This window comes from Barbus barbus (genome assembly GCF_936440315.1).
Source record: "Barbus barbus genome assembly, chromosome: 7".
Lineage (NCBI taxonomy): Eukaryota > Metazoa > Chordata > Actinopteri > Cypriniformes > Cyprinidae > Barbus > Barbus barbus.
The window spans coordinates 3,104,110-3,123,371 of record NC_136735.1 but is presented as its reverse complement, the minus strand read 5'-3'; the positions used below and the strand labels follow the sequence as shown (position 1 = coordinate 3,123,371).

The 19,262-nt window shown below is 37.1% G+C and overlaps 1 protein-coding gene across 1 annotated transcript; it reads left to right on the top strand.

Moving 5' to 3' along the window:
• Window positions 1-1,127: 1,127 nt before the first annotated feature.
• Window positions 1,128-18,133, top strand: LOC306872341 (polymeric immunoglobulin receptor-like). The gene is made up of 6 exons (XM_079420848.1): window positions 1,128-1,189; window positions 12,875-13,060; window positions 13,211-13,534; window positions 15,934-16,251; window positions 16,343-16,672; window positions 17,683-18,133. The coding sequence occupies exons 2-6, from the start codon at window positions 13,021-13,023 to the stop codon at window positions 17,799-17,801; spliced, it is 1,131 nt and encodes a 376-aa protein (XP_079276974.1). The 5' UTR covers window positions 1,128-1,189; window positions 12,875-13,020; the 3' UTR covers window positions 17,802-18,133.
• The last annotated feature ends 1,129 nt before the right edge of the window (window positions 18,134-19,262 follow it).

Genomic DNA, 19,262 nt, shown 5'->3' with positions numbered 1-19,262 from the left:
AGAGAGCGAGGTTTCCCTGCTTTATCAGACATTACATGCAAGATGAAATTAAAATGACATCCAAAATTTTCTGAAAATAGTTGGTTTCCATCAGAAATACAGTGATAATAAACACCCGCACTGGGTTTCGATTTTGAAACGTGCAGTGCTCCTCAGCCCCCAACCATTCAGTCAAATTTCAGTAGGTGGGATTTACAATTCATGATGTCACAAATACAGGAAAACACCTTTGTAGTCCAAACGAGCCGTTCGTTGTAGTTCTTGAAAAGGGATTTTAAAAAAATGAAATATCTCCCTTTGGAGAGGACTTTGAGATTTGTAACTTTGTAGATCATTTTATGCCCAAACATACACACAACACACTGACTACAATTCAAAAAGTTAAAAAGCATAATAGGTCCCCTTTAAAAGGTGACTTAGGTAGTTTAAAATCAAGATGTGGAGGTTTATATTACAATTAGCCTAATTTAATCAACCAATGCAGGTGTTTTACAGGCTGTTGTGATGACGAAATCAACTCTGTACATCAGACATATTAAATATATTAGATTTAAGTTGTGCCATTTTAGCCTAGACATCCTTTAAATAAATAAGAAAACATGTATTAGTAAAATGAAAGACAACCTTATTTTATTTTGATCCCTGAAACAGCCATAAATTGCTTGGGCGTAATGTTACTTCTGGTTTTCCCGGTACAGGGATGGATATAGGATAGGGGCGTGGTTTCTGACCTAATGCGTTGACGTGGGCGTGGCTGTATTGGGTATGGGCGTGGCTTATGATGTCATACTGTGGGTGGGGTTGGATGTCCACAGCAGGATGCAGCAAGCCCTACTTGAGAATGTACAGTATTTGAAAAATAATGTGTTTTGAACATTAAAGAATGTCAACTTATTCTGTTACACCAAATACACAAAATAATTATCTTTAAAATAGCATCATATGACATTAAATATTACAATTCCAGGAAAATAAGCCTTTGAAATGATAGGATCATTCTGTTAAATTCTCTGTATTTGCATGTGTTTGATCTTTCTGTGAGTCCTGCATGTTCATATAAAGCATGTGCGAAATAATAGTTTCACTTCCCTTTTTATTAATATCTCTCTCTCTCTCTCTCTCTCTCTCTCTCACTTCCGGTGTGTCTGAGTGCGAGTTGACGGAGTGTGTGAGCGTGGTTGGAGGGCTTGTGAGTGAAGCTTTTTTTCTATTTTCTCCCCTTGCTGTTTTTCTGGTCTTTTCTATTTAGTATTTAGTTTTTGGTTCTTTGTTGGGCCGCGTGCTATCCACTTTTATCGGGGAAGCATGTCGGCCCCATGTGTGCAGAGTTTGAGTTCACTCACGCGGCGTAATGCGGTTAAAGTTGCCGCCGCGGTGAGTGTGGAAGATTGTTGTCTTGCCATTGGTGAGGTTGTGGGGCATGAGAGCGTGCTATCCGCCTCCAGAATGAATAGTGCCATTGTGGTGTTTCTTAATAGCGTAGATAAAGTTAATAAAGTAGTTGAACAGGGAATAGTCATTGGTGGTGATTTTGTCTCTGTTCTTCCTCTTTCATTGCCAGCTAAGAGAGTCACTTTGTCAAATGTTCCACCGTTCGTAAGTGATGACATTTTGACACAAGCTTTATCCCGATATGGAAAATTGGTATCTCCGATTAAAAAGATACCAATCAATAGCGGATCACCTCTGTTGAAACACATTGTTTCGTTCAGGCGATTCGCGTATATGATTATTCAGGATGATGTCGAGCTAGACATGACGCTAAATTTTCGCATTGACAATTTTGAATACGTTATTTTTGTTACTACCGCGAAATCTAAGTGTTTTCGTTGTGGTAATTCTGGACATGTAATTCGCAATTGTCCTGACAAAGTTTCAGAAAGGGAAGCAAACGTAGTGAATGAGAGTACTGGGGGTGGTGGTGGTGCGTTTGGTGTTGCTGACATAGTTGAGGAGGTGTTGCCGGGGCCGAGCTCGGCTGTGGCGGTGACGGATACGAGTGTTCCCGGTGAGAGTGTTGTTGCGTCGACTTCACTGCAGTGTGAACGCTCAGGCACGATACGCACCAAAACACTTTCAGAGGCTAGTGTCAAAGATTTACCGAGCGTGGCACAGTTTTCTGAGGCTAAAGGAGATGAGCAAAATGAAAGTGCTATAGAGAATAGTTCAGTGATTTTGCAAGAGGCTTGTGCGAAGGTTTGTGTGGAGGGAGAGCATTTTTTCAAAATGCCTCATAAAAGGAAGATGATTAAAAAAATGGTTGATGCCAAAATAAGTAAAACGAGTGAAGTACAAGACGATATGGATCAGGATACAGAAAGTGATGGTGGGTCTTCTGACTCTAGTATGACATTTTCTCAGGGGGAGTTAATCGGTCGGGATTACGGACTTGATGATATTAAGTTATTCCTTAGATCAACAAAAAATAAAAGAGGTGTGAATGTGCAGGAATATTTTCCTGATGTCAAACAGTTCACTGAAAAAGCAAGAAGCCTCATGGCAGAGAGTTGCTTTACTAATAAAGAAGTCTATCGACTTAAGAAAATTGTGAGGAATCTCAATACTGTTTTAAACAATGATGTCTGTTAAGTTTAAAAGTAGAATGGCTGATGTTTTTTGGCTATTTGGGTGTTTTTTCTTTTCTTTTTTCTTTTTTATGAGTGAAGTTCATGTAGCTAGTTTGAATGTTAACGGTGCAAGAGATCCTAGTAAAAGAGCTACAATATATGAAGTAATTAAACAGAAAGATATTGATGTTGTTTTGTTACAAGAAACTCATAGTGACTTGAAAAATGCTGCTGACTGGGCGAGGGAGTTTGATGGCATCCCGGTGTTAAGCCATAACACTTCAATAAGTGGGGGAGTTGCCATTTTATTCACAAAGAATTTTAGTCCTATCTCTTATGTTGATGAAATAGTGAAAGGTAGGCTTTTAAAAGTTAGAGCTGTTGTCGAAAGTTATGTGTTTATTTTTATTTGTGTATATGTTCCAACTGCACCAGTTGAAAGAATGGTTTTTTTAGACATACTGTGTTCAACGCTACAAAACTGTTGCCCTGAAGACCTGTTGTTCCTAGGTGGTGATTTCAATTGTACTGAACATAATCTAGATCGAAATCACATTGAGCCACATTTGGCTTCGCGTAAACGTGTTATTCATATTATTAAAAAGTATGATTTATGTGATGTTTGGAGATCCTTAAATGGTAATGAGAGACAGTACACTTGGTTTCACACACGTGATAATGTTATGTCATTAGCTAGGCTGGACAGATTTTATAGTTTCAATCACCATCTTAGTATTTTTAATAAATGTTATATAACACCAGTAAGTTTTTCAGATCACAGTATGGTGCACTGTAAGTTTATTTTAAGCTCAATAAAACCAAAAAGCGCATACTGGCATTTTAATACAAATTTGTTAAATGATAATTTTTTTAAGGAATCATTTAAGCATTTCTGGGAAGCTTACAGAACAAAAAAGTTTTTTTTTATTTCATTGCAACAGTGGTGGGATGTTGGTAAGATAAAAATAAGACAATTTACTCAACAGTATACGCACAACGTTACTAAGGAGTTGACTCGTTCTTTAGAGTTTTTGGAAAGAGAGATAATTGAATTTCAAAATTTGGCTCAATCTACTGGCGAGATTCATTCTCTTAGAAGCCTGCTTAAAGAAGAAAGCTCAGTTAGCTGATCTACTGGGGCATAAAGCACAGGGGGCTCTGGTCCGTTCACGCTTTCAAAGCATTGATCAGATGGATGCACCATCCCAATATTTTTTCAATCTGGAAAAAAAGAACGGGCAGAAACGGCTTATTCATGGATTGCGCTCCGAAAATGGAGTGTTATTGTCGGATCCTGCTGGTATTCGGGGAAGGGCAGTACAGTTTTTTCGAAATCTGTATAGGAGTGAGCTCAAGTCAGAGTGTTGTGCGGACAACTTTTTCCTGGACAGCCTACCAAAGGTGTCAGAGGAGGGTAATAATGATCTTGAAGGAGTGCTGACTTTGGAAGAGCTCTATAAGGCCCTGCAAAGCATGGAGTCTGGGAGGGCACCAGGAGTGGATGGCCTCCCGGTTGACTTCTATAAGGCTTTTTGGTTGGAGTTGGGTTTAGATCTGCTGGAGGTACTTAAGGACAGCTTGTCGAAGGGCGGGTTGCCGTTGAGTTGCCGAAGAGCGGTGATCACTCTTCTTCCAAAAAAAGGGGACCTTACAGATATTAAGAACTGGCGCCCTGTCTCGCTTCTCTGCAGTGACTATAAAATACTTTCTAAGGCTTTGGGTAACAGATTGGCTGGAGTGTTGGGTCAGGTTATCCATCCGGACCAGACATACTGTGTACCTGGTAGATCGATATTCGACAATATTTCTTTAATTCGGGATATTTTTAATGTCTCTAAATTGTTAAATTTGGACTGTGGCTTGATATCTTTGGATCAGGAGAAGGCATTTGACCGAGTAGAGCACTCATATTTGTGGAGTGCTTTAACAGGTTTTGGTTTTAGCAAGAACTTTATAGACATGATTAGGGTACTCTATTGTGACGTTGAGAGTATGCTGAAAATAAATGGTGGCTTATGTGCTCCTTTTCAGGTTCTCAGGGGTATCAGACAAGGTTGCTCCTTGTCTGGAATGTTGTACTCCTTGGCTATTGAGCCATTGCTTCAACAGATAAGAGGTCAATTAAGTGGTTTGTTTTTACCAGTTTGTAATAATAAAATTTGTTTGTCAGCCTATGCCGATGATATTGTGGTGATGATAAACAGACAAAGTGATGTGCAGATTTTACTTAATTTAATTGAAGAATTTAGACTGTTGTCTTCTGCAAAGGTCAATTGGAAAAAAAGTGATGCTTTATTGTTGGGACAATGGACGGATGGTAAACCTTGCCTTCCTGATGGGTTGTGTTGGGGGAATGGGGGTATAAAATATTTAGGAGTTTATCTAGGGGATGACAGTGTGTTACAAAAAAATTGGGAGGGGCTGATGGAAAAAGTTAAGGGGCGATTGGATAAGTGGAAATGGTTATTACCAAATATGTCCTATAGGGGGCGAATTCTTATTGTCAACAACTTAGTGGCATCCTCACTTTGGCATAGATTGGCATGTGTAGACCCCTCACCACAGTTTTTAGCGGAGGTTCAAGCTGCTCTTGTGAACTTTTTTTGGGACAAACTACATTGGGTCCCACAGAGTGTTTTATACCTCCCTAAAGATGAAGGTGGGCAAGGTTTGATTCACTTACAAAGTAGAATGGCTGCCTTTCGGTTACAGTTTTTAAAAAGATTACTTGATGGTTCTACAGATTTCAGCTGGCGTGCTGCGAGCTGCACCATTTTGCACACTATTGGGGATTTCGGATTGGATAAATCCCTTTTTTTAATGGATCCAACCAAATTGGATTTATCGGAACTGCCTGCTTTCTATCGAAACCTTTTCAAGGTGTGGAGTTTTTTTCGTGTTCACAAGACTGAGAACTCTCATTCTCTCCACTGGCTTTTGCAGGAACCACTGATACTTGGGGCCCGCTTGGACATTGATACTCACTGCTATCTGCCGGGGTTCAGCACCATATTGCTGAAATCCAAGGTTTTTACTTTGGGGCATCTGTTGACTTTAACTGGGCCTCAATTTGAGAATGTGGATGTCGTATCCAAACATTTAGGAATTAGATCTGTTCGTTTATTAACTCGTTTTTTTGTCAAACTTAAATCATGTTTTACAGTTGAAGAAGAACATTTGTTAAGAGACTTTTTTACAGGGGTTTGTACTCCTGATGTTGAGGATCCCTTTCCATGTTTGATTATTCAACCCAATATTGAAGAGGGTATAGGTTTTTTGCTGAAATCAGGTGAATCTTTGTTTTTAGATTTCTTGTCAAGTGAAGGAAAAAAACTGTATAGAGCCTGTGTTTTGGTTTTTAATAAGAAAATGTTAGAAAAAAGAACCGATACACCATGGCGTTCTGTTTTTAAACTAAGAAATGATGTAAAACCTGAATGGAGATCATTATATAAGACACCATTGTCTAAAAGGGTTGGTGATATACAATGGAGAATTCTCCATGGTGCCATTGCTGTCAATTCCTTTATTTCGGTGCTGAATCCAGAAGTTAATTCTGCTTGCCCTTTCTGTCTTCAAAGGGAGACTGTTTTTCATGCTTTTATGCATTGTTTTAGATTAGAACCTTTGTTTATGAGATTAAAATAATTGTTTTGTAGGTTTGATGAAACTTTTTGTATTGAGACTTTTATTTTGGGTTTTAAGTACTTTCAGAAAAAACGTTTCACATGTCAATTGTTGAATTTCATTTTAGGGCAAGCAAAAATGGCTATTTATATCAGCAGGAAAAACAGAGTGGAACAAAAGTGTAGCGATGATGTGAACGTGTGTTTTTTATCTTTGATAAAATCTAGAGTTTTCATTGATTTTCGGTTTTATAAAACTATGAGAGATCTTACAACTTTTGAATTGATATGGTGTGGTCATGGTGCGTTGTGTGCAGTTTGTGAAGGTGATTTATTTTTCTCTCTCTCTCTCTCTCTCTCTCTGCGCATGCGTGAGCGTTTGTTGAGCGAGTGTGAGGAGCGTGCGGTGAGTCTGAGTGTGATTTCTTCTAAACTTTTTTGTGTTTGTTTGTTTTGTTTTGTTGTGTGTGGTTACTTGTTGTTAAAGAGTAAGTTTCGTTGTTAAAGAAGGTTGTGGGAGTCCGCTCCCGGCATAATTGTTTGCCGGGAAGCATGGCCACTTCAGGTGCAGTGAACTGTGATTGTTTAACGCGACGCCATGGAATTAAAGTTCTGTGTAGGGTTAGTGTGGAGGAATGTGTTTTGGCAGTTGGTGGCGTGGTGGGTTGTGATTCCATAGTCTCTGCGTCTAGGATGAACAATGCGATTGTTCTGTTTCTGAATTTGATCGAAAAAGCGAATGAGGTTGTTCAAAAGGGAATTGTAATTAACAATGAACTTACACCTGTACTTCCTCTTAGCAGTCCGTCTAGAAAGATTGTGATATCGAATGTCCCTCCTTTTGTTTCTGATGAATGTATTGCTAAAGAGTTGTCTTCATTCGGTAAGCTAGTATCACCTATTAGGAAAATAGCTTTTGGCTGTAAATCACCTCTGTTGAAGCATGTAGTGTCTTTTCGGAGACAAGTTTACATGATCTTGAAAAACAACACTGATGAATTGAATTTGTCTTTTAATGTTAAAGTTGAGGGTTTTAACTACATAATCTATGCAACATCTGAGAGCATAATGAAGTGATTCGGCTGCAATAAAATTGGTCATCTGATACGTGCCTGTCCTAACAAAATGGATGGAATTGATGCTGCTCAGACAAACTCTCAGAGTAATGTTTCTGAGGTTGTGTCCGTCACAGATGTTGTTGCAGCATCTATTGCTGATGAATCAGTCGCTGACTTACCAGTTGTGACCGAATCAAAAAACCTCACTATGGCCGAGGTGGTTGCAGGTACTTCTGCTGTAGCTGATTCAATGAGATCTGAGATGACTGGCATAAAAGGAAACACCACTGTAGTTACAGATAATATATCAGTTACTGATAAAACTGTCTGTGAGGTTGGTGTTGAATTGGAGATGGAAACAGAGTCGATCTTCAAAGTCCCCACTAAAAGGAAAAAAGTTTGTCAAAGTAAGGTGACTAAACAAATTAAAAAAGACAAAAATGAGACTGAAAGTACAGTATCAGACAATGATGGTGACTCGACGGATTCTAATGCTTCTGGCTGTTCATATCTTTCATCACAAAATGAAAATGAATGTGAAAATCAGCCAACAGTTCATAAAGCTGAAGAAATTAGTAAGTTTTTGAGAGATACAAAGGGGCTACCAGGAGTTCAGGTTGAGGACTATTTTCCCGACTGTTCTATTTTCATTAATGATGTAAAGATTTTGATGAAAGAAGGTGCATTTGCTGATAAGGAAGTATACCGTCTGAGGAAAATTGTGAGTAAAATCAAAAAGCAAATCCTTAAAGATGGAAAACAAGATATGGTGTAATTCCTTTTTGATCTTAGTTTTGTTGACTGTTTCTTTTTTTTTAAAACATCATTAATTATGAGAGATTTTAAAATTGGAACTCTCAATCTGAATGGTGCTAGAGACAGTCAGAAGAGAACGTGTTTGTTTGAGTTTATCAAATTAAAGCGTCTTGATGTTACCTTCGTTCAAGAAACACATGGTGATTTAGTTAATGAGATAGACTGGAAAAAGGATTGGGATGGTCAAGTTTTTATGAGTCACTTGTCCTCCAATAGTGGAGGCGTAGCTGTTTTGTTCTCAAGACAATTATCACCAATTTATTGTGAAGTAGAGGAAATAGTTAAAGGGCGCTTTTTAAAAGTGAAAGCAAAATTTGAGGGTGTTATAATGACTTTTTTAAATATTTATGCTCCTACGAAGGGGGCTGAAAGGGTTGTGTTTTTTGATACATTTAGTGCTGTCATTAAAGATGTAAGTTCAGAAGAATTACTATTCTTAGGTGGAGATTTTAATTGCACAGTAAATGAAAAATTGGACAGAAATCACTTGGAGCCGCATATTGCCTCACAAAAAGCACTCACACAGTTAATAAGAATGTTTGACTTATGTGATGTGTGGAGGAACATACATAATAAGAATAGACAATATACTTGGGCACATAGCAGAGACAACCTAATTTCAATGGCACGACTTGATAGGTTTTATGTGTTTAATTTTCAAGTTAATTTTGTTAAAGATTGCAAAATAATCCCAGTTGGTTTTTCAGACCACTGTTCAGTCATTTGCAACATTTTTGTTAATTCTGTGAAGTTAAAGAGTGCTTATTGGCACTTCAATACATCACTTTTAAATGATGAGAATTTTCTTGATGTTTTTTCTGCGTTTTGGGGAAATTTTAAAGAACAAAAACAGTTTTATAGTTCATTACAGCAGTGGTGGGATTGTGGTAAAGTTCAGATTAAGCAATTATGTCAAGAGTACACTTTTAATGTTACTAAAGCAATGATTCAGTCAATGAAAGAGTTAGAAAACGAAATAGTAAATAACTTTAATACAACAGCTGTTACAGGGGATAGTGATGATTTTGAAACTTCCAAATCTAAAAAAGATTTACTTGCAGATTTATTAGGTGTGAAAGCACAAGGTGCATTAATTCGTTCACGTTTTCAAAGTATTACACAGATGGATGCACCTTCTAAGTTTTTTTTCAATTTAGAAAGAAAGAATGGTCAAAGTCGCATTATTCACTCGTTACGATCTAATACAGGAAAGTTACTTACGGAGTCAAGTGAAATACGTAAACATGCTGTTAATTTTTATTCAGAACTATATAAATGTGAAGTGCTTCAAGGAGAAATTGAGGACTCTAGTTTTTTTAAGGATCTTCCAAAGATTGATGAAGAATCTAACACTATGCTTGAACATCCTTTGTCACAAAATGAATTGTATACAGCTATGATGAGTATGGAAAATGGGAAGAGTCCTGGTATTGATGGAATTCCTGTAGATTTTTATAAGATTTTATGGCCAGTGATTGGTGAAGATCTCTTTTTGGTTCTTAATGATAGTCTAAACAATGGCTTGCTGCCATTAAGCTGCAGAAGAGCTGTTATCGCTTTGTTACCAAAGAAGGGAGATCTTCAAAAAATAAGTAATTGGAGGCCAGTTTCTCTCTTGTGTGCTGATTATAAAATATTATCAAAAGCTCTAGCTACAAGGTTAAGCAAAGTAATGAGTCAAATAGTACATCCTGACCAAAATTATTGTGTACCGAATAGATTAATATTTGATAATATCTTTTTGGTTAGAGATGTTTTGGAAGTTGCAAAAATATTAGGTATTGATTGTGGTTTAATTTCTTTGGACCAAGAAAAAGCTTTTGACCGTGTAGAACATGCATATTTGAGACAAGTTTTAGAGGTTTTTGGTTTTAATCCAGTTTTTATAAAAATGATTGAAGTTATGTACAGTAACATTCAGAGTGTACTCAAAGTCAATGGTGGTTTGAGTGCTACTTTTGAAGTACGAAGGGGAGTCCGACAGGGGTGTGCTATGTCAGGAATGCTGTACACCCTGGCCATTGAGCCTTTACTTCATAAATTAAGGTCTGAGTTGAATGGGTTTTCTATACCTCACTGTAATGTTTCTTTGCACCTTTCTGCCTATGCTGATGATGTTATTGTTTTTATTTCAAGTCTTGATGATGTTAAGAAAATGGAATTTATTGTTAATGATTTTAAAAACATTTCTTCTGCACAAGTCAACTGGGGAAAGAGTGATGCCCTACTTTTGGGTGATTGGAGTGGGAATCCCCCCAATTTACCTGGGGGTTTGATCTGGAAGAGAGGTGGTTTAAAATACCTTGGGATTTTTTTAGGCGATGATGACTCTGTTCAAAAGAATTGGGATGGTATGTTTGAAAAGATTAAAGGACGGTTACAAAAATGGAAGTGGTTACTACCTCAATTACTTACTTTACTTACTTTACTTTTGTCATTTAGCAGACGCTTTTGTCCAAAGCGACTTACAAATAAGAAAAAGTAACTAAAACTAAAAAGTTACAACTCTATAAATACTATCTACCCACATATTTAAGAAAATAAAGAAATTAAATAAAATTAACACATGCATATAACAACAACATTTCAATAATAAACATATCAATGAAAAAATTAAATAAAAAGCTACTACTATCCCTTGCCGGTGTCCCTGCCCGGTGGAGTCGCACGGTAGAGTCGATGGTCTTTACACTCTTTGGTCTTCACACTAAGAGGGCTTCACACGACGACTGCCGCGACCGCTGCCGCGGTATAATAACCTTTATTATACCAATCTAACAAATGATCATTTCAATTCAGCTGGACCCACTTTCCTGTTTATCAACTACAAATGGCCAAGCAAGTGCACACACTGACAAGATACACCATACAGTACGAGACCAAACGCGATTTCAGCAACTCTCATCCTAGTAAACAAAATAAGCGTTTCCTAGCAACGGCAAATGCGCTAAACACTGAGACAAGTAAATACACTTACGAGCTGATTTTAAACTTCCGCTGATAGACTGCTTCTCTTAAAGACCACTTCCATTACACTGCCTTCTGCTGGCGCTTGAACCCACTTTCCTGTTTATCAACTACAAATGGCCAAGCAAGTGCACACACTGACAAGATACACGATACACGAATTATCCTATAGAGGACGTACACTTATAATTAATAATCTGGTGGGATCCTCTATATGGCATAAACTTGCTTGTGTTGATCCACCTGTTGGACTTTTACCAAAGCTTCAAGGAGAGTTGGTGAATTTTTTCTGGGACAACTTGCATTGGACCCCTCAAAGTGTTCTTTTTCTGCCAAGAGATGAAGGAGGTCAAGGCGTAGTTAATCTTGTGAGCAGAGGAGCAACCTATCGATTGCAGTTCATTCAGAGACTACTGTTTGGACCTCAAGGTCTAGTGTGGAGGCCTTTGGCACAAAGCATTTTACGTGAAGTGAACAGATTAGGACTTCATGCTGCACTTTTTTTAATGGATTATGCTTTTTTAGATTTGACTGGACTGCCATCTTTTTATAAAAGCCTTTTTAAAGTGTGGAGGCTTTTTAAACATCAATGGACAGAGTCAGCTACATCCCTTTTTTGGTTGCTTGAGGAGCCAGTGATTTTTGGGAGTCGTCTTGATGTGTCGGGAGATGATACCCCAGGCCTAAAAGATTTACTTGTGTCTAAGAAAATGTTACAACTGAGAGATATTGTTGACAAAGCAGGATTTGGACTAAATGATGCTGAAAATGTTGCTGCATACATGGGGATAAGATCAGTAAGGTTTGTTAAAAAATTTCTGAATAAACTGAATGGAATATTGAATGTAAAAGAAAAAAATTTGCTTGAGAACTATATACGGGGTCTTTTTTTTCCCGATGTTAAGGATTGTTTTCCTGAAGTCAGAATTGTACCTGACCTTGAGAATTTCAGGTCTAATAATCCTCTATTATGTTTGACTGAAAATGAGAATGTTGATTTTTGTAATGTTAAAGGAAAGGTGATATATAGATGCATTGTGAAAATACTTAATAAACATGTATTGAAAGATAAAGTAGATACAGTATGGAGAGATAAATTGGAAGTGGCAGAGGGAGTAAAACCAGAATGGAGAATATTATACAAACCACCATTGACTAAAAGGGTAGGGGACTTGCAGTGGAGGATATTACACGGTGCCATAGCTGTTAATGCTTTTGTGTGTAAAATGAATCCCAATATAAATGATAAGTGTCCTTTTTGTTTAGAGAGAGAAACAATATTTCATTGTTTTATTGATTGTAAACGACTTTCTCCACTTTTTGATCTTTTAACTTTTTTATTTTCATTATTTGGAGTTTTTTTCACAAAACAATGTTTTATATTTGGTGTCAAATATACTAGACTACAGAAATATAAATGTCAATTGATGAATTTTGTTGTTGGTCAAGCTAAATTAGCAATTTATATTTCCAGGAAAAATGAAATCGAACAGAGAAATGGAAAGCATATTGTGTCAGTTTTTAAAAATATGATTAAATCAAGAGTTGTTGTTGATTTTAATTATTATAAATTGATGAATGCAATTGATGTTTTTAAGATTGAATGGTGCTGTGATGTTGGGTTGTGCTATGTACTTAATGATGAGCTGTTTTTTATTAATGAGTTGAGATAGTGTTATAAAGTTTTGTGTTAATTGTTAAAATAATTGTTAATAAAGAGTTTGTAAAAATCAAAATCTCTCTCTCTCTCTCTCTCACTCTCACTCTCACTCTCACTCTCACTCTCTCTCTCTCTCTCTCTCTCTCTCACTCTCACTCTCTCTCTCTCTCTCTCTCTCAGAGGAAGTGGGTGTCTCTGTCACATTCATCAGTTCATGTTAAACGTGTGACCAGGAAAGAAACACTCAAACTCATCTGAACACATCGAGAGCTTCAGAAGAACTGGATCTACTAAAAACAGAGAAGATCACTGAATAAGAGAGAAGAATGAAGATCATCTGGACTTTCACTCTGCTGATGATTCCTGGTGAGAAACTGAACTCACAGTAAATCACTAAAACACCACAGAGTCTTTATCTTTAGTTCATGTTGTTGAGTTGATGAAAAAAATAATGTTAAAGTTCCTCCTCATTCTCATATAAATATATTAAAGTGTTTTGATGCTGGTTTGTTGTAGGTGTGTTGAGCTCCATCAGTGTGACAGGATATTCAGGAGGAGGAGTCAGCATCACATGCAGATATGATGAAGGATATACTGACTATGAGAAGTATTTTTGTAAAGGACAGTGGAAAACAGCATGCTCTGATCGCATCAAGACTAAGGAGAAAGATAAATGGGTTGATTCTGGAAGATTCTCTCTGTATGACGACACAAGAGCAGCAGATTTCACTGTGACCTTCAGAAATCTGAGTGAACAGGATTCTGACACGTACTACTGTGGAGTTGATATAACTAAAAAACAAGATTCCTACACTGAAGTGAAGCTGAATGTTATAACAGGTGAGTAACTGAGACTCTCAAGCTCACAATGATCTAAATAACATCATCATACTCTGTAACTGATGATGTTAACATGCACAACCGATGAAATATGCCATCAATAGATTTTTCTTCATCTCTTAATGTAAGATTTACACTCACAGAGTTGACTTCCCAGTCAACAATTTGATCTCACAGTGATCTCGTGATGCGGTCACAATGTGAGCTAAAAGTGTAACCTCACAGCGCCCCAATGTGAGCTCATACCATGGTCACAATTATGAAGGTAAAATAATGCCATAAAGATTTGCATGCGCAGGGTAAGAGTTGTGGAAGAGTACATAAGACTGTAAGCGTAAATTAAATTTGCATACGCAAGAGAAGCTTTGCAAAGGTGTAAATCGCGTTTCAAGCGTAAGAAAAAATGATTTGCAGCATTGTACTGTTACTTGTAAGTGTAATTCATGTATTGTGAAACTGCAGCTTCATGCTAACGCAAAATAAATATGATCTGCATTCTTCTGACTTCCATTTTTCCGCGCTTACACTTTTGGCACATTGTTTTCGCTAAAATATGGTCAAAAGTACTGCAAGCCTGTGAACAGTGAATTGCAAGCGAAAACAACAGTTTAAAGAACGGCAAAACAGATTGACTGCACAGAACCAATCTGTATGTGTAAAAATAACAAACTTGCAAATTTCTAAATGACTTCTTGTGCATGTGGGGCAAAAAGTTCCCGAAATAATCTGATATGTACAGCTCCGTCTTTCTTTTCTCTGCGCCTACAATTTTGGCACGATTCTCTCTCTCACTGAGTTTTGCAAGCGGAGGGCGGATCCACCACCTTCTTGTAGCCAATCAAATGAGGCTCTCGCTGACTCTCCATACACTCTTTTCTGATTGGTTCAATAAACACATCACTCGCCAAAACATTAATCATCATTTAGTTCAGGATCATTCTCGCTGCTAGAATGGTACTTTTAACCTACACGTACATTAAAAATAAATAACAACTTGATTAAAACATGATATAATATAAGTTGTGTACAATTAGGCTAGACTCCCATTATTGGATTGGTTTGGCTTTACATAAAAATACGTAAATATATTTTAGCAAATATATTTTTGGCCACATATAAATATATTTTTAAAAAGCATTTAAAAATATATATTTTGACCTCTGTATATTTCAGTCCAAAAAAATGCATTTTCTTGCCACAGTAAAATACATTTAGAAATATATTTTTGTATATGATTGTTGAATCTAAATATATTATTATTTCAAAAATATATTTCATTGAGCTTCACTGTTTGCAACATATATTGCAACAGGGGAAGTCGTGGCCTAATGGTTAGAGAGTTGGACTCGTGATCCAAAGGTTGCGGGTTCGAGTCTCCGGCTGGCAGGGATTGTAGGTGGGGGGAGTGAATGTCCAGTGCTCTCTCCACCCTCAATACCACGACTGAGGTGCCCTTGAGCAAGGCACTGAACCCCCAACTGCTCCCCGGGCGCCGCAGCATAAATGGCTGCCCACTGCTCCAGGTGTGTGTGTGTGTGTGTGTGTGTGTGTGTGTGTGTGTGTGTGTGTGTGTGTGTGTGTGTGTGTGTGTGTGTGTGTGTGTGTGTGTGTGTGTGTGTGTGTGTGTGTGTGTGTGTGTGTGTGTGTGTTCACTGCTGTGTGTGTGCACGTTGGATGGGTTAAATGCAGAGCACGAATTCTGAGTATGGGTCACCATACTTGGCAGTATGTCACTTCATATTTAGCATATACTTCAAATATATTTTGGCCACAAAAAATATATTTCTTTGCCATATGGGTGTTGTAAATCCTTTTTTCTTACACTTGAAACATACACCAAATTCATACATTCATAAACCCATTCTTGATCTCTCTCTTTGTTTTTAATTGACACAGCAGTTCAAAATGTTTGTGATTTATCATGATTTTAAAATCCTTCATAAATTATTACACTGCTTAATCCTATACTGTGTAATAAAGAAGCTGTTATAATTTAAAAAGTTTAGATTAATAACATCTCACAAAGACTGCATACTGAATCTAGGTGATGATTTTGTTGTTAACAACAAACCAAATATCACCTGTATGCAATCTCTTTTCGGTATTCCTTGCCATAACAAACGTGCTTTACAAACACAGTTACAGCAGGGAAGGACATGTTAATATTTCATATTACTCACACTGTGATACAGAGATACAGAGAAGAAGGAAATGTTAATATTTCATATTACTCGCACTGTGAGGATCACCGTATGAGAATGGTGTGATGTCATGTCTTGACTGGGTTATTGGTTATATTTCATAAAGGGTGTATCAAAGTGACCAGATGTGTTCATTTACTTTTTTGTTTTGCAACTCATTTACGTTTTTGACAAATTGCTTGGTTTTGCATTTGACAGGTCAACAAATCAGGACAGTGATGGGATATTCAGGAGGAAACATCATTATAAAATTTAAATATGAGATGCAACAGAAGAACCTTTTTATAGATGTGTGTAAAACTGGAGCAGATCAGTGTTTAACTCTAATAAACACAGACAGAGCAGCAGAATGGACACATGGCAGTCGATTTTCTGTTTATGATGACAGATCTGAAGGTTTCTTAAATGTTTTCATCAGAGACCTCAATGTGATTGATTCTGGAAAATATACGATTATAATTACAGTTTCTGAAGACTACAGTTTCTTCTCTGAGTTTTACCTGCATATTAAGAAGGGTGAGCCATTTTAATTCACCCATGCATTGCTTTACATGGTAGAACTGATGAATCTGTGGTTTAATGTGAACTTGATTTGACTCTCAAACAGCTGATTGTTGTGAGAAGAGCATCAGTCTATCAGCTGCTGCAGGAGCATCTGTGAACATCAGCTGCAGATACCCACAATCCCACAGTGCTGATGTGAAGTTTGTCTGCAGGAGATCTGGATCTGATCTCTGTGCTGAAGAGACGTCTGTGGAGGAGAGCAGAAGATGGAGCGCTGAGGGACAGATCCAGCTGTATGATGACAGAGAGCAGCAGCTCCTGACGGGAACCATCAGTCATGTGACTCGACAACATTCAGCTGAATACTGGTGTGGAGTTCAGTCTGATCAAGGACACAAGAGCTTCATCACACGAGTCCTCCTCAGCGTTACAGGTACAGATGACTTTTTTCATATCAATTATAATCTAATCAAAATTCTCTACATTATATTCCTCAGAGGTGGTAAAATTGCTAATTTTGCAGTAATTAAACACAGCTTCATTGTTTGTAGAGAGAGACGCACAGACACGGGTAACTCACACTCACAACTGTCATCTCTCTCATGATAATTACAATAAATGCTATAATTCATTCAAATAAGTGTGATCTTATACTGCACTGTTTCATCTCTGTGTCTGATCTGAAGCGGGCAGAATGCTAGCGCTAATGAGCTGTAAATATATTTAGCTTTAACTCTTCAGTGCTGGAAAAATGACCATGGTATAAGTGGGATAATGCAGGGCTAGCTGTGAATTAAATGATTTTAATGCATGATGTGGAGGCCAAGAAACACCCGACATGAAGCTGTTTAAAAGAGTTAGTGTCTTTATAAAAACAAACTGCAGTCATTGCAGTCTACGCAGGTAAAATTGCAGTTTTGTGTAGAATAATGGTGCAGTTCTGTTCAATTACACTCTTGAAAATAAAGGTGCTTCACGATGCCATAGAAGAACCTTTTTGTCTAAATGGTTCCATAAAGAACCTTTAACATCTGAAGAACCTTTCTGTTCCACAAAAGGTTCTTTGTGGTGAAAAAAGGTTCTTCAGATTATAAAAAGGTAAGGAAGAGATGGTTCTTTAAAGAACCTTTGACTGAATGGTTCTTTGTGGAACCAAAAATGGTTCTTCTATGGCATCACTTGAAGAACCTTTTGAAGCACCTTTAGTTTTAAGAGTGTAGAAACTGCACACAGACTAAAGCAGTGCGTTTTATTCTTAATTTCATTCTTTAAATAACTGCTCAATATTGTTATATTTAATTCATTCCACATTCATTTTCCAGCTTGCATTGTTTCTGTCAGCATTGCAAATAGCTGTTTCCATTGTTCAACAGTTTCATGATACATATAAGCTACAGCAGTGTGTAACTGCAGGACCTTCAGATCTTGTTGTTTTATACGCAGATGTTCCAGAAGCAACAGGAACAACACAATCATCATCATCTTCATCAGCACCATCATCATCATCTTCACCATCATCTTCATCAGAGTCTCCACAGCAGAGAATGTGTGTCAGGAACTGATTCATTTAAAGGAGTCTGAGATGTTCAGTATTCGGCGTCTGAAACAAACACTGATCATAATGACACTCGTACTGTGTGAACAGATCATGTTTAGCTAATTAACCCTGACTGTAATGTCAGAGGAAAACCATTTCCTCCAGAGGAGTCTGATTGTTTCTTCTGATATGTAAACATGTTTTCTTTTTCTTTTTTCCTTACTTTTCACAGTTTGTCACTTGTGTATTTAAGGCTTAGACATTAATGTGTGTTTTATTGTAAAGCTGCTTTGAAACAGCACTGAATGTGAAAAGTGATATGCAAATAAAAGTGACTCTTTTCACAACTCTTACTTTACTTACATTGATCTGTCTTTATAGACTGGAGCCTCTGAATTCAATCTTAGGTAAAACTCTCTCTCTCTTTTTTTTTTGTTATTGAAGTGTGTATTTTTTGCATTGCTAGCGTCATATAAACACAATCACAAAATACCGGTATACTGTTTTCAGAAAAGTATCAAACACTGCCAGACAGATAATCATAGACTCACGCCATCGATTCAGTCACTGTTATAATGTGGAGCTCCGACAGACTGAACAAATAATCAATTTCCTTTACAAAATATAACTGCAGGACAGTGAAGTACAACTGGAGATTTGCAGTAAAATGAAGTTTAGATACAATAACGCTGAAATACATGTGAATTTAATTTTTTATTTTTGTAATTTAGACTTCCTATAAAATATTTGTCCAAAAAATAGATTTGTTCAAAAAAAAATTTCCCCATAATATTTCCCCCACTACTTGCTGGCGCACGTGAGAGCTTCCTTCGAAGGTAGGAATCATTATATAATCAGCACACAGTTAAAGATGAACGGCACCTCAGTGAAAACCGCTGCGGTTTACAAGTCTGTCCACCTGGTGTCGCTGTCTCTAAAAACATCATTGCTAGCATGTTTATCATGCTAGCAACATGCTAATCATGCTAGTGACATGCTAGTATCTTGCTAGTGACTTGTTAATCATGCTAAAAACATGCTAGCAACAATATCTATTTAATCCATCCATCTAAATTTTCAAACTTCAAGCTTTTACAACTGCTTTTAAACTTTTAAACTTTAAGGCAAGGCTTTCTCAAGCCAACCTAAAGTTTGTCTTGACGAACTTTTTTATCTAGTTAATATTTGATATTTACGCAGGTCTATATGGCAACAATGATCGAGTGTTAATAACTGAATCTAAATTCATCCCGTACACAGATTAACACGCACACAATGAGGGTGTGGATACAGAAATTATCGGATTTTTAATATTTGTTGTCACGGACACTTATTTACTATAAGATAGGAAACTTTAAAAAACTGTAAGAGAATCGATATATGTTCAAATATTTTATTGAGATATAAACAAGGAAACATTGAGCTTCTCAGGAAAATATTTATTTGCACTTTATAACCTACAAGTTTGTGACGCATTGAACAACAC

Excerpts from the sequence above, each read along its gene's own strand:
- LOC306872341 (XM_079420848.1), top strand. The coding sequence starts at position 13,021 with ATGAAGATCATCTGGACTTTCACTCTGCTGATGATTCCTG. Across the intron at positions 13,061-13,210 it reads CACTCTGCTGATGATTCCTG|GTGTGTTGAGCTCCATCAGT; the intron begins GTGAGAAACTGA and ends GGTTTGTTGTAG. Across the intron at positions 13,535-15,933 it reads GAAGCTGAATGTTATAACAG|GTCAACAAATCAGGACAGTG; the intron begins GTGAGTAACTGA and ends TGCATTTGACAG.